The sequence below is a fragment of the Adiantum capillus-veneris genome, chromosome 29 (genome assembly GCF_014529385.1).
Source record: "Adiantum capillus-veneris isolate H3 chromosome 29, ASM1452938v2, whole genome shotgun sequence".
NCBI classification, from domain to species: domain Eukaryota; kingdom Viridiplantae; phylum Streptophyta; class Polypodiopsida; order Polypodiales; family Pteridaceae; genus Adiantum; species Adiantum capillus-veneris.
Genome location: NC_140959.1, coordinates 120,586,571 through 120,612,470, shown reverse-complemented (window position 1 = coordinate 120,612,470; position 25,900 = coordinate 120,586,571). Strand labels below are relative to the sequence as shown.

Sequence of the window (25,900 nt, the reverse complement as noted above, 5' to 3'; positions counted from 1 at the left end):
ATTAAGCAGCCGTTCGACTGATTTTCCTTCCCACATAAGAAGCGAACCGGAAATACTAACATAAAATTTAAAATTTGCAGGATTTTTGAACTATTTTCTCACATATTTCACTAGTTTTTCTTCCCTTTACCATGTTTTGCAACCAGGTAGTCTTCATTTTCAACCAGCTCAAGGCTACTGAGGCAATCCTTTCTTGAACACTGATTCTACTTAAACTCAACCTAATGATTTTATCACGTTCTAATTATTTTAGAAAGCCATCGTGATTCTTTCACTTGTTTAATTACCGTTGGTCAATCTAGCACTTACTTTAGCCCTAGCTCATTGTGTACTTCTCTTAGAGTCAGCCTAATAGACCTTAACTCAATTGCATTTTATTCAGGTACTACGCTTGTTCTAGTTGGCAATGTTACAATTCATGATTTTTTTTGCATTTCCTAGAATATCATATATGCATGTCACTTATTGCACGCCTGCACGTGCTGCCTTTGAGCTTTCACAATGTTGTTTTTCTTCTGCCTACTACAGGTACTCCTATCGTGGATCCCGATGCTGCACTGTTATATTCTGAGGGCGGAACCTACATAAGTAAGGGGTGCATGTTAACCACCGACGTCCACTTCTAGTAGTCATGGGCCGGGCTTGTCAGTCCAATAGGAAAAGAGTAAGAGTGATTGCCCTTGAGAGGCGTACTCTAACTGGAACATTCAAGGGCTAGTTGGCTAAGCATGGGTGCCCAAGTGTGAATGGGCGAGCTCATATAAAAGGCACGTAAACCTAAAAATCACTCATTCTCTCATTTGTGCAATTGAAGAGTGCTCTTGCTCCATCTCCATCTTCTTCTTCTTCATCTCCTTGTGTGTGTGTGTATGCGCGCGCGCGCGAGAGAGAGAGAGAGAGAGAGAGAGAGAGAGAGAGAGAGAGAGAGAGAGAGAGAGAGAGAGAGAGAGAGAGCATTGCGACAGCACGGCGGCGGCGAGGCGGTTGAGCGCAGCACGGCGGTAGCTCCCTCTTCTTCGCGGTGAGAAATCCTCCACGAAGGCGAGCGTAGGGTGGTGAGTGACACACCCTTGATCTCTTGAGCTTGGTAGATTAATCTGGTTGTGTGCTTGCAGCCATTTGTGGCTCACACACAGTGTACGGCAAGTCCCTTGCTTTGACATGTGCGATAGATGCGCACACACCCGGTGCTCACTCTCTCTTGTGGGTAGCATGCTGCTCTACTTTTGGCACCCCGCATAAAGTGTTGTACGATCAAAGTATGATGCTTACAATATAAAGTACTTCCTTTGCTAGTGTGGTTGTTATAATATTTTTTCTTAAAATCCTCTGCATGGTGTCTATATTAGTTCATGTATGTCAATGCCAAATCTGAGAAAATTGGGCTTAAAATTTACCAAATTTGAGAGATGTTGTACGAAGTTTTGAGATTTGCATGTTTCTTTCTACGCCTTCCCCCACCCAACCCCCCCTCTCTCTACCTATCGTATACATCAAGAAATAAGTAGGAGGTTACCTCTATTGTATACGCTTATGGCACCCCTATCTAAAACCCCTCTTCCTTACACTTACATGATACCATACAGAACTACATAGTGAATCCCCTGGAGATGGGACTTCAATCAAGGGGGGTGGGGGGGATATCTAGGGGAGGTGACTGGGATGAAGCATGTAGTACAGAGTGAGGGGTGATCGGGGGGTGCATGGGAGATTGCTGATACAAATAAGCGTAGTGATTAGCCCACATTTTGTATTATAAAGAACATTGCATCGACGGATATTAAAATGCATGAAGATCACATGTTGGATTTTTGATTAATTTTTATTTTTTGTAACGGTGGTTGTCACATGTATATACGACACAATTTTCAAGAAGTCTTTGGAATGCTCTGCCATATTCCCAAAGGGTCATGGTTGTCTCCAACAAGGTGTCATGGTTTTGCTGTAGCAACTTTTTTTGCTTGTCGGGTAAGATGCTCAACAACCAAACAAACTCAAGTGTTGTTACTCTCTTTTAACCTAGGACGGATTTGACACTACTCTCAACAAATGCCCTAAAGGTAGGATGCATGGATAGTAGGTTTTGTTTGTAATATCTGAGCCCATGTGATCATCATTGCATTTAAAAAATGGAGGAAGGCGAGCTACATGGTTGCAATGCTTGAGGTGCTTTGTGTCTCTTATAGGACATGGTATGGACAAAATAAAATTTCGTATGAGCAGGTAGAAGGTCTCACTAACTACGTTGTGGGAATGTAGTTCGTTTTTTAAGGTGCACTTTTAGGGGCAATAGGAAAACTTTAAACATGAGTTTCAAACACACCGTGTGCAAGTTATCTAGCACCACACCAACGTTCTTTTGAGCAGATTCACACGAAGAAGAGAGCAGGGTAACTCGCAGCTCATCTATTTAGTTTGCACTTGCCTAACGAAGCCTTTGAAAACCCAACTCTGTCGTTTTTCTGAGAGCTAGCCCAAGCATTTGCTCGTTGAGTAGCGACGTGACACGAGCTAGGAGTGTTGTAGGCCTTGCATGACAAAAGATTTCGAAGCGGATGATGTAGGCTTTACCCCAACTCACTTGGCGTGCGAATGCCAATTTATATCAACTTGAAAGAAGAATATGCTTGGATGCCCAGAAAAGAATTATGTGGCCCAAGTGTGTGAAAAGGTCTCGATAGCGAGGGACTTTTAAGGCGATGGCTTAAAATGGAGATGATGATATGAGGGCAAAAAGAAAGGGGCAAATAGGAGCCCAGCCTTAGCGGAGGAGCCGGTCAAGGGGTCTTTAATCCTGCCAAGTGGCGTAATTACCAGCATTCAAGACGAGAACCTTCTATTCACAAAGAAAAGATCCTTAAAAAAATACTAAAACAAAAATCCTAAAGTGCTCTCATTTGTATCGAAGGATCGTATTTCCCAATAATTATTTTTGTTCGTCTCGTCTCTGTGGGCGCTCCGCGCTTGAGAGAGAGAGAGAGAGCGAGAGAGACTCCTCTGTTCTTCGCTTTTTGGTGCTTATACTCGTAGAGAGTGTGTGCTTCAGAGAAGAGAGAGAGAGTCTATCCTTTGGCTGACTCTGCAATCTGCCTTACTTGTATTGGCGGTAACGACTGGCTGCGTCGTGTATGAGAGAGAGAGAGAGAGAGAGAGAGAGAGAGAGAGAGAGAGAGACAGAGATCGATAGAGAGAGAGAGAGTCGCCTGCAGCTGATCCTTGGATTTTGATCACAAACTTAGTGGTAGCTCGACTGACCTGCTAATGGCGCGTCGGGGCGCCGGGAGAGGCGGAAAGCGTGGCGGTTACGCTTCCCGTCAAACTTGCAGTAGTACGTCGGCCGACAAGAAGAGCAGCTCTAGCCCTCAATTTACTAGTAACAATGATGAGCGTATAAGCGATGGCCGGGACCTGCCTGCCAGCAGCAGCTGCACTACAGTTGAAGACCCCAATTTGGTTAACACCCCTCTAATGGATGGTATTGTATACTCAAATAACGATCCTTCATGGACACACATGCAGGAAGACGATCCTGCCAGCAGCATTATACTCAGCAATGATCACGTTATGGCTGATGATCAGATTGATGCAGCCATCGAGGATGGCGATCCCGATGGCCTTCATCTCGCCGCCGCCGCCCCCCGCCCACAACGCGGTTGCCGCATCGGCCGTCCCCGGAAGCGCTACGTCGGTGTCCGGCAGCGCCCCTCCGGCCGCTGGGTGGCCGAAATCAAGGACACCACACAGAAAATCAGGCTCTGGCTTGGCACTTTCGACACTGCCGAGGAAGCCGCTCGCGCCTACGACGAGGCAGCTTGCCTCCTCCGTGGCTCCAACACTCGCACTAACTTCCTCCCCTCTTCTTCTGCCTCCTCTTCCTCCAGCTTACCCTCCAAAGCCGCCCGCCTCTTGCTATTGCGCAAGCGCGCTGCCGCGGCTGCGGCAGCTAATTCGGCGTCAGCCTCATCTAGCCGCAATGGCAATACCCCTTCATCCGGTTCGTCTCAGCAACATCTTCTCCACACCCTGTCCTTTATCAACGATGACTCTCATTCCCACTTCATTAACCCCTCTACATCCACATTACCCTCAAGCTCCAGCCTCCTACAAGACAACTTATACTATCCTACATTACCAAACTTAGATCACCATCTCATGCACATGCATCACCACTCTTTTAGATCAAATCCTCCTAATCAAATGCATTTATTGAATTCTTTGTACCCTTTGAGCCACAGTATGCAATGGGTAAATAGTCATACCCCACCTACAGCTTCATCTTCTGTGGCAGCTCATGAGCTAGCTAACAATTCGATCGCTCCGGCTGGTCTTGCAGGCCTCCACGGAAGCCAAGATCAAACAAATGTGCAGCCTGCAGGGATGGAAGACTATTGTCTGCTAAAGCAAGCTACAGATCACTTGCAAAAGCTTCATAGCTATGCAAAAGCAGTACAACCTAGTATAGCTATTTCAGATTACATGCCATTGCTACCTCATGGCCACAAATACATGGATGAGGATACTGACACAGGGAATGAGCCAGAGATGAGACACCCTTTGCCGAGCTTACGCCAGCTGCTGCACGAGAGTGGGCATACACCGCGCCCTTGCGGAGATGGTTCAATGCAAGCTAAAGCAACATCATCTCCAGCTGCTATTTGTGAAACCTCTCAAAGAGAAAGGGCCTTCATGCTGCAGCGCTTGGCGTCGCAAACAGATTATCAGGGTCTACTAAGACATGGCAATATACACATCGGAGCTATGGGCCAATATGGCTTTCAGTCATCCAGACAAGCATGTCATCAGCAAACCATGGATGATGAAGAGCTCTCAAGCAACATAGCAGACCAGATGAATGCACCAGCTACATCAGATGATGGCCATGATGTCTTGGCTATGAGCCATGAAGAGCTTTATCACTCTTTGCTTGAATTAGCACAAGAAATTGCCTCCATGCCCATAGCAGATGCGGCAAATGCTCATAATTCGTCCATTTCTGCCGATACCCATGCGTATACATTAGCTGCTAGTAATGCTGTAGAAAATGCATTGCCTACTCTTGATGCTGATCAAACCCATCAGAACCAAATCTCTCGCGACGATCAGCCATTAAATTATGATAAATTCTGTGAGGCTAATAATGGGATCAATATGCAGGAATATCACAGCAAGGACAACGTTGATGCCCAAAAGCAGGCTCTCTCTGATCAGGAGAACATGACACTTAGTGAGTTGAAAAGGATGAACTATGAGAGGCAAATTTCAGCTTCACTATATGCAATGAGCGGAGTGGCAGAGTGCCTATTATTATCATACTCCTCAGGAAGGCATGCTTCCATGTCTTCACCATCTCTAGCTTTGCCTTCAACATTCCACATGCAACGGACGCCGAGGGCGGCGGCGCAGCTGGGAAAAAGCAATATGTGGGTGCGCAATGGCGGCGTTGCCTCATGTGATGGTAATTGGAATGTTCAAAACTGCAGGAAAAGAGAAGGGGAAGATAAGAAGGAGCACTGCAATATTGATGAGGATGATGAAGAAGCACTGCAAGCTGAAGAAGAAGCAGAGGAAGAAGAAGAAGAAGAAGAGGAAGAGAAATCAGAGGAAGAGGAGGAGGAAGATGAAGATGATGATAGGGAGGAAGAAGAAGAAGATACTACAGAAGGAGAAGAGGGTCAGCTCAAAGTGAAAAACCAAAAAGAAGCTTCAAATTCCACAAGCACTAATTATAGTAGTGTAAGTACAAGCAATGCAGCAGAGGAAGCCCTTTGGAACTCTTGGAATTTGTCTCCACTCTGCATCACCACCTAAGCTTACTACAATTTCCACTAATTGGCTCCACTAATCTCTCACAAATTATAGCCGAGTACTTCCCACTTAAACATCAGATTAGTGACAAGTCTATCTGCTGCTAGCTTAATTATAATTAAGCAGCTAGTGGCCTTATATAGAGCCTCTCAAGCTTTGAGGCTTTTTGTACACGGTGATTGGTCTAAAGCCTCAACAAAAACTTCAACTGTCTCAAGGCCTCCATGCATTAATGTTGTTATTGAGCATAAAATAACCAACACTAGAGGTACAAGCTTATGTGAAGGATAGTGCTAGAGCCGTCTATTGATTATATAATTTTATGCACTAGAAATCTCTTAGCTTCTTGGATGAAGTTAGCTAGCTTGGATGCTTCTTGTACTATGAAGTCACTCTTTACTTGCCCACATTCTCTCCAATTTAACCCATGGCCTTTGTAAGATTTTAGGGCAAGGGATCCAAGGATGGCTTGGTTCTTCCACATCAAAGCCCTCTCGGGTCTGACATCTACCAGTCACCTAAATGTAACCATCTAAGTAGCTCTCGTATCTCAAGGGTATTTGGTCCCTCAACTTAACCCGTGCTTCAGGATAATTGTACATTCCTTTCTGGGTTAAGTTAACTCATCCACTCACAATTGTGAGTATGAAAAAAAAAGATTTTAGGGCAAGGGATCCAAAAAGGTACATTGATGTACCATATTGGCCTTTTTGAGCACATATTTTCTTGTAAGGATTATAACATTGTGTTGTATTTTTTCTCTTAATGTAACATGGATATAAGCTTTGTTTTTTTTGTATTAAGAGAAAAAAAGAGTGTTACAACTTTGCCTCACTGGAAGGGAGAGAGGCATTCCAATAATGACATACATTAAAGGCTCAAATATGCAGAAGCCATACAAATACACTCTTTGGAGTAGAATGGTTCATGGAATCTCTCCAACATTGCCATATGAGGCACTTTTGTATGACTGAGAGAGGATAGGGGGACCAAGTCTCTCATTTGCCTAAGAGTGAGGGAATCCTTCTAAGTCCATAATGAAGGGGACAGAGTTGTCTATACATTTGAGCTAAAATATGGCTTCATTTCTTTGAGTCCACCTCAGGGTCCACCAACAAGACCATAAGTATGTCACCCTCCATAGATTCCACGAAGGGATATCCAACCTTAAGCATTCTCCCATTGGCATTTCTTTGACAAAACGTAGAAGATGTAGTGAAATGGAGGATCTGAACCACATCTTTATGGGCTTCGAGTACAATACTAGAAAGTTTCCTTTTTGCAAGTAGATGCAAAGAATTAGATACAGGGATGTGCCCACACACCCACACCGGCATATCGTAGGGGTTGAACCATAGTGGGCACACGTAAGGCCCTCACCTTTTCCGCTAGGCCAACCCCCCTTGACAAAGACTACTTCTTGGAAGTATGCTACAAAAGAGAGAGCGAGAGGGGCTTTGTTCATGTCTCATGTCTCCCCCCTTCGTAGTCTACCTCTCTCCCATTCTTTCATTATAATGCTCAATACCCCTGTGCATTGCCACTCTTTCCATTGTTTTACACACAATTAGTATGGCAAAAGGTGCTAAGCTAGCTCTCAATTCTTTAGCCAAAAAGACTAAAATTCTAACCTTTTCGCCAGAGAGGGGTTTCTCAATTTCAAAGAGCTACAATAATACGTTTACAAGAGGGTTTGACAAAAGTTACAGGTTTATGAAAGAAAAGGAGCCATTTCATTTATGATAAAGTTAAGCTATATAGCACACAGTGATTCTGTGTGGCTTTTTATCTAGAGAAGCAACTGTTACATCAAATGCAATCACCAACCATGGCTAATAAGAATGATTTTTTCCACATGGAATCTCCCTTGAAAAGTTTGATAGGGATATCTACCCACTATGGGCTTACATGATGCCACATATTCTTATTGCAAAGGCATTATGAACATTGTGCTAGGTTATGATATATGCCCGATTTTGTGGATAGAGGGTCTATTGATGATCGTGTAGGTTAATTTAGCAATTGTACTCCTAGATTTGTTTTTCTGTATATTGTCAGGCAAACATGTTAAGATGCTAGAGATACAAAGGCTCACACATTATTTGCATAAGTGTCTTATCACTCCTCACATTTTCTTTGAAAAACTATAAAACAAGCATGGATACTCTGGCTTCTTAGTATGCAAGACATAATGAGGAAAAAAAATGCTTTTGCATAGGGAGTTAGAATCAAGAATCATGCTCAAGAAGATAACATAGTTGTATTCCTTTTGTATTAAAGATATCAAGGAGCAGTTGTTATTAGTGAGGTCAATTAGTGAGGTCAATCCGGAGAGTTATGTGTTAAAGTTATGGCATCTCAAGTGAATAGCCTAAGGTGATCCCAATATTTATTTTGGCTTTAGGTATTTATTTTACTTATTTGTCCAAGTCTTGGCTAGGGCCAAAGATTTCATTAACATAATCACATACACACTAACATGTTAATAAAATTCAGTGATCACTTTTAAAACACATGATCATGTTAAATGCTCACATGACCTTCCTATTAACCTGCAAAACCACCCAAATCGGTAGTCCCACTGGGCTTTTTCATATCTTCATAGGCTCACTGGCGGTTTTTACCATATCCAAGTGGACCTACCATGGAAAAATAATAGCTCGATGGGATTTTGGTGGGTTATCAGATCACCATTCATTGTCTTAAATGTGATAATGTGAATTGTAATTATATCAATATGATAATAACACATGGTAATCACAAAAAATTCACGTGATCATGTGATAATTAAATCCTTGGGTAAGGCAATTGGCTAAGGGGGTTACTTAAGGCCCCCAAAGCTAGTATATAAGGAGACTCCACGCCCCCATTGTAATCACAAATTCATTGTCTAAATAATTGGTTCTGCTCTCTCTCTCTCTCTCTCTCTCTCTCTCTCTCTCTCTCTCTCTCTCTCTCTCTCTCTCTCTCTCTCTCTCTCTCTCTCTCGTATTCTCCCCATTTGTCTATGCTTTCACATCGGTGACTTTGACATGGTATCAGAGCCTCGTGCTTGAAGACCTTCTACTTGTGGTAGCTCACATTATCTTGCCATTTCCACTTGTGGTGCATATCCACCCAATCATTGATTACACCTCCACTTTGAGCCTATAAATGGCCAATACTTAAAGCTTGTAATCTCTCTCTAAAATACCAATCAATCAAGCAATTTATTTTCATTCCATATTGTGTATTGAGCTCATTCTCTAATCTACTTCTAATTATCTATTGGCTATGGTGCAATCATGAACACCTCATTCGTCTATCCACCATAGCTTTACATGTGGTATCAGAGTTAATGTGCAGTTAGCATTTCCTAATTGCAAAAATTTAGATCCCTATGCTAGATTTAGTGATCTCTCTCTCTCTCTCTCTCTCTCTCTCTCTCTCTCTCTCTCTCTCTCTCTCTCTCTCTCTCTCTCTCTCTCTCTCAGCACTAAACCATTTTATACCTCTTTTTAGGACTAGAATAGTACAACTCAATTCTAATCATCTCTATCATCGGATTTGGGCAAGTCTACATGGCCACTACCCTAGCCAATGTTTAAGGATAATTAGATGGAGAAATGAAGTTTTGGAATTTTTTTTCTTAATTTTATCAAATTTGCTTGATTGTGCATGCATCACTATATTCTTTCCTAAGCCGAATTGATTTTTCTTGTAAGGGTTAATTGAGAATTGAAATGTATATGTGTGCATAGAGGTTTTCACAGCTTTTTGATCGCCGTGAATGATTTATGCCAATTTTGGTCCAACCATCAAATATCAACAGATTGATTTAAACTTAAGTTTTATGCTTAATTTGTTTGTTATTTTATATTTAGATAAGTAGTAATAAATTAATGAGAAGAGAAAAAAACATAAAAAAAGATACATGTCCCAACAGTAGGGGTTGATGTTTTTCTTAATAGCCATTAGATACACGTAAGTGTTCGTGTGTGTGTGTGTGTGTACCATTTTGATACGTGTAAGTGTGTGTGTATGTGTGTACCATTTTGAATGTGTGTGGCTGTGTAGCCTAGAAGCTTGAATGCCTTTGAAAGGCTTCCGCTTGTGGGACACCCTCCTTTCTCGCTAAAGTCCATTTTTTTTGGGGAGGCCAAGTCATTCCTTTTTCCTTTTTCAAATGACCCACGGCCCACACAACTGTCAACTTGCTCTCGTGAGTTAGGGAGTCTCTGCTTGCCATCACAACCTAGCCCACTAATTAGTGCTCATCGATCATCTACTTGCTCCAACCATCAAATCGTTTTGCAAGTTGCACGTCCTACTGGCCCCACCTTCTTACTCAGTTGGAGCCTCATCATCACTTCTAAGAAAACCGTCGGCGGCTGCCCTACCAAGCTGTTGCCTAATAGTAATCAAACCATCTACCAACTTCTACTTGCCCCTGTAGATGGTTGTTTCTTCATGGCACTTGCACCTGTGACACATCCCATCTAACACACCACACTGCTTTGCTTTAGAACCTATCCAAACCCCTTGATGCAGGATGAGCCACATAAGACAACTATGGTTTATGGATGTGGGGTAGGCCCAGAGACATTTTGTATTCCTAGTGCTTGGAATTCCAAGATAACCCCCACTTAAGGTTGAGTTTCCTCACAAGACTTGGTTCCATACGAAGTCCTCCTTTTTGAGTAAAGTAAACTTGCTTGCTCTAGAGCATATCAACAGGTTGTCTTGAACTCTCAGACATCTCTCAAGCAAAAAGTCAGCACAACCTTGTGTAATCAGGAATTTTCAGAGCAATTCAGCAGCTGTAAAAAATTTACCTTCCTTATTTATATCTTTCCATTGCCTAATACCTGCTCTAAAGCACTTGTGAGCTCAGGCTACTTAACTTCTCTCCTTCCGATCCACCATGTGATCCAAACCATATGGAGTCCTATAACTAGAACTAGAGTGAGGATTCATAGCATTTGGGTAGAACCCATTTGGACTTTTGGATATTCTATGGTTCCAAAACTTGCAAACAAGATAAGACCATCTAGAGGTAAAGTTAGCTTTAATGGTTAAAAGTGCATGCAGTGAAAGGTCAATCCAAGCTTTATAATCCTTCAAGTGGAATAAGTGAATACTATTCCTTTTTATTAGAATAGACTAGAAATTTAATGAAGAGACTAGAAATTTAATGAAGAGACAGCCCTCAAGATCCATTTACTAGCAAGCTTGTTTGAAATCCGTTGAAGATCAAGAATACCTAGTCCACCCCATTCCTTGGGTCTGCAACATGTCTGCCAAGACACTTTTGGGATTTTGTTTATTTCCTCGATCCAAAATAAAGTCACCTACTATAAACATAAGTCTAGTAATGTGGTACTAAACATTTGTTCATAAGTCATGAATTTGATATCACCAGAGTGTTTACACTTGTATCCAAATCCCCACACCAAATCTCACATAATTTGGACATACCACTCATCAGATAACTCAAGGAGAGAAAATTTTAGGGTCAAATTTTTTGTTAAGGGGCTTTACACCCATTTTTAGTGATCCAAATCACTCAAGACTTGGGGAACACCATCATGGGAATGAGGAAATCCACACTGTCATGAAAAAAGTACATGTAACGAGCACTAGTCCAATATTGTGAAAGTGGTCATATGTGACATTTTTTGGGGTTTTCACTTTCCGTGCATTCCTTGTTGCTTTTAGACATGTTTTGCATCAAGTAAATTTTTGTAGACATGTAGTAGTGTTAGTGTGTATACGCGCTTCACCAGGGGCACTTTTCTCCCACTGGGTTTTTCCCCCTGGACATCTGGTGTGAAAGGACACCTTATCTCTTAGGGTTTCATATAAGCTTTGTAGCTCTGAGTTTGTATACATTATTATTATTCCAATACATAGAGAGAGACTACAGAGATCTCGTACACAAGCTCTGTGTCTTCTCCTTCTCCATCTTCTTCCTACTCTGAGTTGCTGTCTTCCTTCTGTTTCCTGTTTCATCATCTTCAACAATTGGTATCAGAGCAAGGTGATTTCCAGAGCCTCTACTTGCGTTTTCGCGTCCGCGCGCGCAATCGCAGTTTTCAGGCAGTTTTCGGAAAATTTGTTCGTGGGAGCATCCTCGACGTTCCGGGAGTATTCTGACCAGTCGACCTGGAGTTTTACCCCCCTTTCGAAGCCGTTCGAGCCCTCAGAATTTCGTTCTGAGCAGCGTAGCAGAAGTTACTTTTCCGAGGCGTTTAGATCAAGAGGGTGTGCTTTTTGACAGATTTTCTTCAGGTAAACAGTTCTTTTGGGAAGCAGCTTGTCTTAGCTTTGTGCTGAGATTTTGTGTAGAGTTTTGCTTGGATTGGAGAGGAGATTTGTGAATCTCTTGGAGGTTCTTTTGCTCTCTTGTGTGCATCTACAGTATGGCTCAATCTACGGAGAAAGAGATTTTTGGTGCGTTTACATCCGAAGACAAATTGGATGGTACCAACTATTCTCTTTGGTCTTTTATGGCCAAAAATGTTTTGGTTGGTAAAGGATTGTGGGATTATGTATCTGGAGATGAAGTTCGTCCAGGTAGCATTGCACCTGCCACGCCTGGTCGTGGTGCAGCTGTTGGTGCAGGACCCTCACAAGTCACTCCAGAGCAAAAGAGATGGGATACTAAAGATGCACAGGCTATGGCTGTGATTGCCTTAACCATAAAGAGGACAATCACACCACATATCAGATCTTGCAGAACTTCTGAGGATGCTTGGAACACTCTGCAAGCTATGTTTGGAGGAAGAAACGCTGCCAGAATAGAGTTTTTGAAGAAACAACTTGACAAAATACAGATGGACGAAGGTGACAATATTGTCGAGCATCTTACAAAAATCAGGGATCTTAAAGAGCAATTGCTTAGCATTGATGAAGTGATTCCAGAGAAGGACTTGGTTTCCAAAACACTCAATTCACTACCACCATCTTATTTGACTTTTCAGACTTCTTTGACTCTGTCTTTGCGAGCTAATCCTGACCCTCTTCATTTTGAAGAGTTAGTGGCTTTGCTATTGCAGGAGGATCAATCACGTAAGAACAAGTCTTTACAGGTGGATGGTATGGATCATGCTCTTGTTGTACAGAACAAAAACAGGGGTAAAGAGAGTGCTCATCACTCCAAGTCTAGTGCAGGACAATCTTCAGAGAAGTCTAAAGGTGATTCCGACAAGTCCAAGAAGAAAGGTAAATGTCACTACTGCAAGAAACCTGGTCACTACATTAGTGAGTGTAAAAAGCGAATTGCTAAAGAAAAGAAGAAAGAGTCAAGTTTGGTTGTTTCAGCTTCTGGTGATTCTTCTACAGCTAAAGAAGAGTCTGCAAACTTTGTGCAGGATTCTTATGCTTTTGTAGTATGTTCAAATTTTTCTGCTTACAGTGTTGACAAGACACAAATGATTTGGTACTTTGATAGTGGTGCATCCAGGCATATTACTTCAAGGAAGGATTTTTTTTGTTCATTGGATGCAGCTCCAGCAGGAAAGAAGGTGACATGTGCAAATAATGCTTCTTATCCAATCAAAGGCGTTGGTAAGATTTTGATTACCATTTCAGATGGTTCAGATTTATGCTTGCCAGATGTCTTATATGTTCCAGGGATCAAGAAGAATTTGTTGTCTGTATCCTCTCTTGCAAAAAATGGTCTTCGGGTCATTTTTGAGGATGACAGATGTGTTGTACGAGATCGAGAGAATGGTTATTCTCTTATCACTACAGGTACGCTGGACAATGGACTATTTGTGCTAGATCATTATGAAAAGCAAATTCAGGTATGTATTGCAGAAACAAAGACTCAGGCCATGCAGGATGCTGAGTTGTGGCATGCTAGATTTGGGCATGTTGGTTATGGCAGTTTGATGACTTTACAACGTCATAATATGGTGCATGATTTGTCTTTATTGGAGATGCCACCAAGACATGTATGTGAAGGTTGCGTTCTTGGAAAGATGCACAGATTTGCATTTTCGCAGGATGGTTCAGTTAGAGCGACACGAAAGTTGCAGCTTGTACACAGTGATGTATGTGGTCCTATGAGGACGCCATCTATAGGAAACAGCCTTTATTTTGTGACCTTCATTGATGACTTTTCCAGGTTTTGTTGGGTGTATCCACTCAAAGCAAAGTCAGATGTGTTTGCAGTTTTTCAACATTATGTCTCCATGGTTGAAAATGAAACAGGTTGCAAAGTACAGACTCTTCGTACCGATCGAGGAGGTGAATACATGTCAGGTGCATTTAAGGATTTTTTGGGAAAGAAAGGCATTAAACACCAATGCACTATGCCATACACACCACAACAGAATGGTGTTGCAGAAAGGAAGAACAGGTCTTTAATGGAGACAGCTAGATGTATGCTCAAGGCTAAGAGTTTGCCTCATAAGCTATGGATGGAGGCAATTGCTTGTGCAGCACATGTTTTGAACAGGTGTCCTACTCGTGCCTTGAAGACCATTACTGCATATGAAGCTTGGTATGACAAAAAACCTTCAGTCAGTTATCTTCGTGTTTTTGGTTGTCTTGCTTATGCTCACATCCCTCAGCAGTTACGTGGGAAGCTTGATGATAAGGCAATCAAATGTATATTTGTGGGGTACAGTAGTGGAAGTAAAGGTTATAGACTTTACAATCCTGCTACAAACAAGATTTTTGAAAGTCGTGATGTAATTTTTGCAGAAACTACTGCTCAACCTATGGTTTCTTTTGATGTACCTCATATGCAGACACATGATGTATTTGAAGGTTTGCTTCCTTCTTTTGTGGAGAATCAAGAATCACAACAGGTTGATAATCTTGATCAATCTTTTGATCAGCATGTGACACCTCATGATGTAGAGGAAATTGTGCGTGAAGAGCAAGAAGTTCTCAGGGAAGAAAGAACCTTGCCTAAATGGGTTCAGAAAACTTTGCAGGATAGCAAGTTGGATGCACCGTTGCCACGAAAAACACGTGCTGGTACTACTTTTGGCAGAGAGCAAGTAGATTTGGCTTGCTTTAGCACTCTTTGTGATGCAGATGAGCCTGATTCATTTGAACAAGCTTTAGAGTGTGTTCAGTGGAAAGATGCTATGCAGCAAGAAATTGATTCTATTCATAAGAATCATACATGGGATCTAGTGGACTTGCCTACAGGTAAAAAGCCTATTGGTACAAAGTGGGTTTTTAAGGTAAAAAGGAAACAAGATGGTACTGTTGACAGGTACAAAGCAAGGCTTGTGGCAAAAGGCTATGCGCAACAGAAAGGCATAGATTATGATGAAACCTTTGCTCCTACTTCTCGTGCGTCCACAGTTAGATCACTAGTTGCAATTGCTGCTCATCATGGTTGGAAAGTGCATCAGTTAGATATCAAGACTGCTTTTTTGAATGGTGATTTGCAGGAAGAAGTTTATGTAAGTCAACCAAGTGGTTTTGTTGTAAAAGGTCAAGAGCAAAAGGTATGTAGATTGCGTAAAGCTTTGTATGGTCTCAAACAGGCTCCAAGAGCATGGTATGAGAAGATACATACTTATTTGATTGGCCAGGGATTTCAGAATAGTCCAACAGAAAGTACTTTGTATGTCAAAAAGAGAGATGGAGTTCTCATTATGCTAACACTTTATGTGGATGATATGCTTCTTACAGGCAATAGTGCAGATGAAATTGAAGCGTTTAAAGATGCTTTGAGAAAAACCTTTGAGATGTCTGATCTTGGTTTGCTACATTATTACTTGGGTATTCAGTTTGTGCAATCAGAGGATGGCATATACATGTTGCAGGCAAAATATTTGCATAAAATTTTGGACAAGTTTGGTATGCAAAATTGTAAGCCAATCTCTACACCCGTAGAAACTGGATCAAAGTTGAGCATGCATGATGCTGGAGAACCTTTTGATGTACATACTTATGCAGCAGCGGTTGGTTGCTTGATATATTTGGCAGGCAACACTCGTCCAGACATTCAATTTGGGGTTTCACAAGCAAGCAGATTTATGCACAGCCCAGGTATGCATCATTGGCAGGCTGTGAAGCGCATACTTCGTTACCTTTCAGGTACCCCTAATCTTGCCATGTTCTTTCCAAGGGGGGATATGTATGGAAAGCACAGTTCTATGCAGCTTCTTGGTTACAGCGATTCAGATTGGGCTGGTGATTTTGACACACGACATTCCACAAGTGGCAATTGTTTTTTCTTGGGAAATGCATGTATATCTTGGCTAAGCAAGAAGCAACCCACAGTGGCTACATCAACTTGTGAAGCTGAGTACAGGGCAGCTTTCACGGCAACAGTTGATTGTGTATGGATACGCAGGTTATTGGCAGATCTTTGTGAGTGTCAACAGGCACCCACTACCATTTTCACTGACAGTCAGAGTGCTATTGCAGTTGCAAGGAATCCAGTATTTCATGCAAGAACAAAGCACATAGAGGTTCACTACCACTATGTCAGGGAAAGGCTACATGCAGGGGAGATCACACTAACTTACTGTCCTACACAGGATAACATTGCAGATCTATTTACGAAGGCATTATCACGAGAAAAGTTTGAAGCTTTCCGAAAAGCTTTGGGCTTACTCTCATACACATGATGATCTGCTACCTTGTACGGATTCACACTATCACTACAGGGGGGATTTGTAGACATGTAGTAGTGTTAGTGTGTATACGCGCTTCACCAGGGGCACTTTTCTCCCACTGGGTTTTTCCCCCTGGACATCTGGTGTGAAAGGACACCTTATCTCTTAGGGTTTCATATAAGCTTTGTAGCTCTGAGTTTGTATACATTATTATTATTCCAATACATAGAGAGAGACTACAGAGATCTCGTACACAAGCTCTGTGTCTTCTCCTTCTCCATCTTCTTCCTACTCTGAGTTGCTGTCTTCCTTCTGTTTCCTGTTTCATCATCTTCAACAATTTTTTGAAGTTAAATTTTGTACGTCAAATTTCTAAAACATGTTTGCAATGGAAAAGTCATCACTATAAAATTTGGGGTTTGGCACTTGATTATTTTAGGGTTAATATCTAGCCAAGAATCAACCTTGAAGAGGCAAAAGAAAAGTGAAAGAGTACACAATCTTATCCCCTATTAGCTAGATGAATAAAGTATACTCGTCCGGAATCACCTCACAAAGTTATACATAGAGCCAAATCGGCGCTCTATCCGGAGTACCACTCAATGGCGCCACAAATGCCATACATATGTGAGTGAAAACTTGCTGCCAAAATGTGTCAATTGAATGAACAATGTGCTAAAAAATCGTAGCATACACAACCTGTGTAAAAGTGGGAGTCAAAACTCAACCACTATCAAGAGTAACAAGAACTGTACTTGTAGAGTAACACAAGTTCCTGTATGGCTGAAGAAGATGGTTGCAATCAGTCCCAAAACCTCGGGGGGTTCACTCTGTGTAAAACTACCAGATCACGTGCGTTCAAGACATGTTTGTAAAACCCCTTATCAGTGAATTTTGTTAAGACTAAAATGTACCCTTTTCTTTTAAAATCTGTAAGTTTTTTTCAGATTTGAAAATATTATGCCCTTCTGTATATATATCTCTGTAAGTTTCAAGAACTTTAAATACCCTTCTGTTGAACTCACGTGATAGGTTACATTTTTATTAGGTGACCTCCCCGAGCCCAAAACAGCTCCAAATTCAGCTCTCAAATAGCTGAAGAAACAAGTCACAACTATGCCACAAATTAGCTTACAATTGAGCCATACATAGGTACCTGCAAAGAGCGAATGATGGCTGAAAAATTCAGCTCACAAATGATCCTCAAACCTTCCTGTAAATCTGTCACTGTGAGAGCTAACCTCGATCACAAACTATGGCGAGTAAACTCCAGTCATTATCTCACAAAAGCATACACAAAGTAAAAGCTCTAGACACCTGCTGTGTCGAAACCTGTATGCAAGCCAAAACACTGCAGACAATGTCCTCAACTGCAAATGGCAACACCTGTGGGAGTACTAGACTCAACTTGTAGCTGGGAGCCAAAATTGGAAGATCCAAATGGCTGAGCACTCACAACTCAAGACCAAAAATGCAGAGAAAAACACATCTGCGATGCACCATCCAAAAGGAAAAACACTGCACGCAAATCCTCACTACTACAAGCAATCACAATCTCGATTGCACCATGAAGCGCATAAAACGACTACAAAACCAGTAACCAAAGTGACTGCACACTCAAAACCATGAGTAACCAAAGCGCATCAAACCACACTCCAAATGCATGCACCAGTCTCCACACTTTGCATACATCATTGCAAACACCTACAAATCTAGTACACAAATACCTGCTCCAAAAAACATGCTCGAGGCATACATTGCCGAGCTCAAACTACAATCACATGAGTCTCCCTGAGTAGAAAACCACATAAGGCATACATCATATCCTTCCAGCTATGAGCAAACTTGCAGCCAATACCACTCTCACATCTGAGAGCAAACCATGTGTGGAATCCTCAACACACAATAAACAACTGCTATAGCAAACATTTTAGAGGTCAAAATCAATCCAAATGGACATCACCATTGCATTAGGAGCTAGCCACAAAGAAGACTAAAAGGATCAATTGCATCAGAGAAGGAAAGTGCTGACACGGCCAACCTATTATGCACTCAGCATGGATGACAAGTTGCCACCACCTCCCGAGTAGAACATGTGGCTAAAACTAGAGGAAAACATCCAAAGCAATGCCTCAAGGCCGATTAGGACAGCAACGGTGTCTTCATGGGCCCTTTATTTGGATGCTTAGTAAAATGATTAACTCTTAATCTAACTTTGACCAAGCTTAAAGATATAGGCTAGAAAATACCTATTTTCATTTATACAAAATAAGCCCAATTAAATATCTAGTATTTTATGTCAATTGCAACCAAAATTGATTATGAAAGGGGAGTTTTTCTTTAAAAAAATTCTTTAGAAGAAGAGAACCATAAATTATGTCAGGTTGAGTTCATTGTACCATTTACACACATTAAAACATTAAATCATAACACACATTAGAACGTTAAATCATGCATATAACCTGAAGAGAATAACACAATTAAGATTGATAACTTGTTGAGGACCGGATTTTCTTGGAGCCTATCCCCCCTCCAAAAGGACTTTGTATTATAATTGTCTCAGTGAGAGTTTTGATTAGAATACAAGCTTGTGCTATTGTGGAGATTTCCTCAAACCAAGAAAATGATGAACTTCATGATTCCATGGTGTAGCCCTCCTTCCCAAGCCGTAAACACCCCAATGGGGTGAAAGAACTCCGGGGTGAAAGGTAGAGAGTAAAAAGAAGTATTTCTTAAGCAAAGAAGTTGTACTTTGTATATGCTTTCTTCATCATGCAAGCTTTAAGCATATCTACAATAATAGAGAAGAGTAAGAAGATCTTTCATGCATTCATTTGCTTTGATTTTCATCCTTAGTGCACTTGCAAAAAAGAGAGAGAGAGAGCCTCTCAAATTCCTACGAGCACCCTCTTTTGTCTTCTTGCTCAATTTCCAAAAATTGAAAAGGGAATGTTAGTTAGATGGACCAATGAGAAATGATGATTTTATGGGACACTTGGTGCACATGCTTACACTTGTCCCCCTCCCTTCTATTCTTGCCCCCCCCCCCCCCCCCCCCCCCCCCCCTTCTTATTTCCCCCCCCCCCCCCCCCCCCCCTCCCTTCTTATTTTGGACTTTCCTTTTGCCAAGCACACTTTCACATGCTTACCCAATTACCTAAAAAGCAAATGCAAGCTACCTTAGACATGTGGCCTATACAAACTTGATAAAGAAGAACCAGAGTCAACTTACCAAATATAGTGGGGTTGATCTAACCTTAGGTTTTTAAATTTCCCCTTGCATTATATAAAAACCATAGTCTTACCTTTAATTTACCTAGCTCATGTGCAAGATCTTTGCACTATCCTTTGGAGGCTTTATAAAGCTGACTAGGGATAGAGCCTACCTGCTAATTTAGAACCGGTTAAATTAAGATGGACTTTGGAAAAGGTTAAATTGACCCTTGGGATTTAGAGATTCACATCCTATAGAAAACCTTAGCACAATGCTTTGGAGGTATGTTGGTGGTCAAGCTTAGACGTGCACCTTTCAAGTCGACCCCTTCTTCCATGAGCCCTAATATTTTTGATATGTCTTCATTATTTTTCCGAGAAGTTTTGTAATTATTTCATACTCTGATTATAGATGGGTAATCTCTGAGAAGTTGGGTTACAAAGTCTGTAATGGAATCCGAGTCATGTAAAGTTGGCCAATGGCCAAAAGAGCCCTATATATAAAATCTATTTTGTAAAGTAAGAAAAGGACCCCTTTATCATTATCAAGTTTTGAGGATTGAAGCGTACAACTGAGAGTGACTACTCTCTTGCAGCTTGTAATAATCATATCTTGAGCTCTGGTTATGCCATTTTAATTCTAAAATTTGCATTGTGTTCCTTGTCTGATGCTCTTTTATTCAAGTACATTCATTGTTGATTTTGATGCGATTTGTGACTACACGTTCATAGACTAAATCTACTGATTTGAGTGTGTTAATGACTGCTTTTTGACTTTTTGACCCTAAGAGAGTGTTCCTAAACCCTAGGGACACCTTTTTGGTATGTTTTGTTGTAGTTTCCAAGACCTTGATCATGATGGATCATGATTTTGGTACCTCCTTCGAATGCAACCAAACCCGATCGGTTAATGCCCCTAAGTGTCCTGGACATCATCCTAAAGTTTTGTAGCATTTGGATTCCATTTGAGTGCTGAAACAGGTTGATGATTGAGTGTGATGACATAGGACATAAGCAGATTACCATATATGAGAGCAATAGATTTGCATGTGCTAGAGATAGTGTTATTCCATAGGTTCACTTCTCGAGTCTTCATACCCCATTCGAGTCTCTTTCCTTGGTATTGACATTATGTTAGTGCCAGAAAGTTGTGCTATAGACGTTCACAATGGCGACCCGCTAACATTGGCACCATTGCTGAGGATAGTGATCCTTATGTGGTGAGTGACCTATTCATAGCCTTTTTACTTAGAGACCTGGATTTTGATTTCCACTTCATTACAGTCTAGTAGTCAGGCAACTAGACACGGGGTTTGGTGCTTGGTAGAGTCTAGGAGTTGAGGAATTGCTAGATCTATTTTTGATAGGTAAAAAGGGTTTTGAGTGAGATAGAGAAAAGCATTTCATTCTTCGATTTTCTCGTTACTTTTAGAGTGCTTTACCATTTTCCGTTTTGACTCAAATTTGTATCATTTTTTCTGTTTTTGTTTCATGTTTCAATTCAATACTTAGGAGTAGGGTAAGTAGAAACTACCTCCATCAAATTTTGGCAAAAAGATTAGAGAAGAAAAGAGTGAAAACCATATTTTGGAAAAAATGACCATAAACTTTGAAAACCAGAAAATTTGATGATCAAAACTCCAAAGCTGATCTAAATTCAAAAATAAGTGCAAATAGGGCATAACCAAACCATGGGGAGTGAATCTGACATTAGGGAAAATTTGGAATCTCAAAGGGGCTCTATAAGGAGGTTTGACTTTCCTCTCTTTCCAAAGTGGACAACTCGATGAAGTACATAAACGCTTTGTCAAAACCCTATAAACCAACATATCATTGGAAAGATTTTAGAAAGTGAGTTCTAAATCTCCAAAATTTAACAAATTTGGAGTTGATTTGTAGAAGTTATGGCCTCCCCAGAGAAGCTGAAATGTGGGGAGAGATTCCATTTATAAGACGGAGTTGTCACATCAAAAAATGGAATCTTCTAGAAAATAAGGAATCTGATGGCATGCTATATATCAATGGATTCCTAATGACATTTTCATGCAAATTGGTGCAAGAACACCGATCGCGATCCATGACCCCTTGACACAAACTCAGCAAAAAATGATACAAAAGAATTCTGCTGGGTTCTAAATCTCCAGATACATACTTTTGGTGGAAAAATTGACACAAAAACTCAACCAAATTAAAGAGATCGGGCAAAGACACAAAAAAACTTAGAAATAGACAAAAAATTGGGCTTTTTTGACATTTTGGCTTCCAAATTCAAAAGTAAGTGAAGATATGACCTCTATAGGGTCTAGCCAGACAATTGACCAAATTTCATGACTAGATGCAGTGGAATATGGATCGTGATCCATAACCACCTGAAGTATATGAGCATGAGATTTGAAATGTGAAAAGCTGATACCATTCGGAACAACTTTTGTGAAGGCCATCATAGCAAAAAACAACAAAAAGTTGACCAAAACACCAAAATACAAGCTGTAATCCAAAAAATTGCAAGCAGCCGCAAAATTTTGCTTTTGTCAATGTAAAATGGCTTCAAATCCAAAAGTAAGTGGATAGGTAGACCCCCATAGACTTCAAGTAACAAATTGACCAAGTTTGGGAGCCAGACATGGTGGAACATGGATCGCGATCTATGCCGAGCCTGCAAGTTTTTGGGGCTGCAACCTCACAAACTTGTAGCAGAGACCAACCCAAACATATTAGCCAAAAACAAGGGTAGCAAAAAACATCCCAAAGAGGCTAAAAAAGGAGAAGTTTATCAAGTGCAAGCTATTGCAAACAAACCAAGATGATAAAGTGGCTTTTGGAAGACCTAGAGAGAATCAAATCATCTAAAAATTCATTTAACAGCTATCAAGAGGTTGTGAGAAACCTGTGTGCCAAGTTTCAAGTGTTTCTGACAATGGGGGTACATGGATTGCTATCCATGACCCTCATACACAAAAGGTGTCCATATTGATACCACAACTAGATATAGTCCTTGTAATCATAGTGGTGTTTTCAAAATTCAATTTGGAGTTGGCGTGTAAAAATTGCAAGAAAAATAGGATTTGTATCAAAAGTTCAACAAAATTTTGATTTTAGTAGATTTTGACTAACCCAGTGGGTGTAGGACTATAGCCACCAAGTGAAATTTGTGTAGATTTTGTGGATCAGAGTTAAAGTAACTTGCTTTTGATCGGGAGGCCGAATGCACCATAAAAGGTAAATGGTCAGGATTTTGCAAGTTTCATGTTCTTGATGTATTTGAGGTCAGGCAAACTGTATTAGAATAGAAAGCCTAATATTTCGACCAAGGGTAGTGTCAACCAAGGGACCATACCTACCTTAGAGCCAATCTTGGAGGAGAGTCTTTTGGATACCTCTTCGGAGAGATCATACGTGTCTATATGGATGAGGGAGACACAAGTGGTAAGTTTCAAGAAAGAAATAAAAATGGGAGCATGACCATCTTAGCTTGCACCGATATAGAAACTTTTGCACTTGCAATATCAGTTTGAGAATGAGCAAGGAGCTCAAATCTATAAAGATGGTATGGATTGATATTGTGTGAAAATTGAAGAGAGGCCTAATGAGGTTACACTCGTAGTGCCAATAGATTATAGTGGCGATTGAAACTTTGATGAAGAGGGAAATATGTGATTAATCCTATTATTATGGACAAATGGGGATTAACAGGCACCAAAGAGAAAGTTGACAAAGAGGAGAGGAGAAGTCGCCGAAGCTCAACATTCCAAATTCCAAGCTTAGACGAGTAAATGTGGCTACATGTGCCACACTGACAGCACGCGTGTGGGATTATATAAGTATGTCAACGTGAAGGAGTACGAGCGGAAGTGCGATGCGAGAGAGAGTGAGAGAAGAAGAGCAGGACGATATGGTGAACTCACTCTACTGTAATGTGTAGAGCATAGTGAGTTCTTATTAGGTTTTTACAAAAGAACATGTGTACATACCTGGCGGGCACCGGATAGCGGCTCCCATTGTTTCCTGCCTTTGTAGTCTACCTGGATTACCGGCACTTCATCATCTCTGACAGCTTCCAAGTCAACTGCTCTGGCATCGGCTTCAACTTTTCTTCGATCTCTGATGAATTTTGATGCTTCAGGAAAAGTCTTTTTGATGTCCTCTAATTCAACTGTCAATTTTTGAATTCTTTCATAGATTTTAACATAAATTTCTTCTCTCTTTATCAGAGTCATTATCAGAACTCAAGGAATCGAGACTATCTTCACAGTGCCAATCCTGTGTTCTGGTGTCTACATTGCCTACTTCATTGTTTCCCATTGCAGTTAGCTTTGATTTGACATTTTCTAGATCTTCCATCAGTCCCTAGACTGCAGCCAGCATAGTCTCAAAAATTCCAGATCTTGACTGATCTGGATGTCTTTTCTCAGAAGACTGAGATGGTATCTTCTAAATGACTCAAGCATCAGAACTTTCTGGTTGCTCTAATATCTTCTTGGCTAGATCTTCTCTTATCTTAGCCATAAATTCTCTCTGCTCCTGCCATTCATTGACTACCTTCTCTTTGCCCTTTGCCTTCCATAACTCTCTCTACTGAGTCCATTTGCTAGTTTCAGGACTGACTGGTTTTACCGGCTCATATGGGATTTCCTCAATGACTACCTCTTTACTTCAAAGTGAGACGCAAAGTGCCCATACTTTCCACAAGTATCATGCAATTAAGGCTTTGATTTTGAAAATTACCCCGTCCTCGGCCTCGGCCAGTACCCCGTTGGTATCTTTCGCGCCCAGTACCAGTGTCACTGGTACCTGATTTCTTCTCTTGAGATACACTGGTTGTCTCTACCTTAGCTAGTTTAGCATTGATAAATGCCACTAGAGACGGATCCTTTCCTTTCTTGAAGTGATAAATTCAAATTCCACAATTGTTCCATAAATGACCATACGCTTTGCGATAGGTACATTGTGGGCATTCATTCAAAACACGATCTTTAGATTTGCACCTTGAGCACGAGGTTTCCATTCTCCTAACTGGTTGTTTGGTCTGGCTTATTTCAACAATCTGCCGGGCCATTTCATCAAGCTTCTTGGACCAAGACCCCTTTTTAGCCTTGTCCTTGCTCTTTTCATCTGAGCTGTTGTTAGAGCTGCTGGAGGTCTCATGAGAATCAGAATTCTCAATGGGAGAACTGCTACTGTTGGACCTCCTCTTCTTGTGGCTTCTCTCCTTCTTAGCTTGTTCTTCAAGCTTCGGAGCTCTCTATAGCAAATCATTAAATTTATTTGTTGGTGCAGGTACCTATTGTTCTCTGAGCTTCTTACTGCGGAACCCATTTAGAAACCATGTGCGTAGCCTCTTTTCTTATGGTGGCTCCTGCAACTACCTAGTTAACTCCTTGATCTTCTCTACATAACTTCTCACTGACAATTTCCCTTGTCTAATCTTATCTAGCTCGCAGAGGATGTCCTCATCACCCCTGTTGTCTAAATACTCCAGTCCGAAAGCCTTGAGAAATTTGTTGTATGATCTGCGTTGGCAAGTTAGGTAATAGTAAGAATGTTTCCTTGGTGCATCTTTCATTGTCTAAGGAAAATATTCTCCCCGGTCATCCTTCTCAATATTCTTCAACTCAGTATACTGTTGAAAAGCTTGAATATGAACATCTCGATCATCTTTCTTTCCTCCTTTGAACACTGGGAAAGAGATCTTCAATGAAGAAGTATAATCATGCCGGTCGGCATCATCTCTACTTCTTCTAACCTTGGGAGCATGACATCGCCCTCTTGTAGTGATGTGTGTCATCATCCCAATCAACTTCTTCTTCAATTTCAGTCTTCTTTCTTCTCTGGCTTTCTTGCTGAAACTGTGACTGCCCTTGCTACCCTTGGCCTCAACTGCCTTGTGTGTAGACCAAGAACTTATGGTTTTGCGTTCCTCACACTCAGCCCTTCTCCTCCTGGAGTGACTGGAATGTTGAGAGTCCCTAGCCTCTTCATCATGAATGTGCTCCTCTTGAGCCTCAGTCTCAGTCTCAGGGCCCTTCTTAGGATCAGACTCTCTTTTTGATACCTCAGGAATAGGGTTGAAACGGGTGGAATCAGTGCCTAACCGGGTTGATGGTTTGCGACCAAGACTGACTTTGGGCGCCATGTGTATAGCTGAAAATTCTAATTGGGAGATAAGAATGAGAGAGACACACAAATAATCATGCTACACAAGTACGGTCAAAAGTACTTGACTGTGAGACGTAATGAGCTCAAAGGATATACGTACTTTGGGGCACCACTCCATTAGTACTAGATGTCACCCCTAGCATGCACATACCTGC

General features: G+C 41.2%; 1 protein-coding gene across 1 annotated transcript; it reads left to right on the top strand.

Moving 5' to 3' along the window:
• The first annotated feature begins 3,261 nt into the window (after positions 1 to 3,261).
• Positions 3,262 to 5,808, top strand: LOC147419855 (uncharacterized). Its single transcript, XM_086505333.1, has one exon. It carries the CDS (start codon positions 3,262 to 3,264, stop codon positions 5,806 to 5,808), a length of 2,547 nt encoding a protein of 848 aa, XP_086361459.1.
• The last annotated feature ends 20,092 nt before the right edge of the window (positions 5,809 to 25,900 follow it).

Coding starts and splice junctions, on each gene's coding strand:
- LOC147419855 (XM_086505333.1), top strand. CDS start 3,262: ATGGCGCGTCGGGGCGCCGGGAGAGGCGGAAAGCGTGGCGGTTACGCT.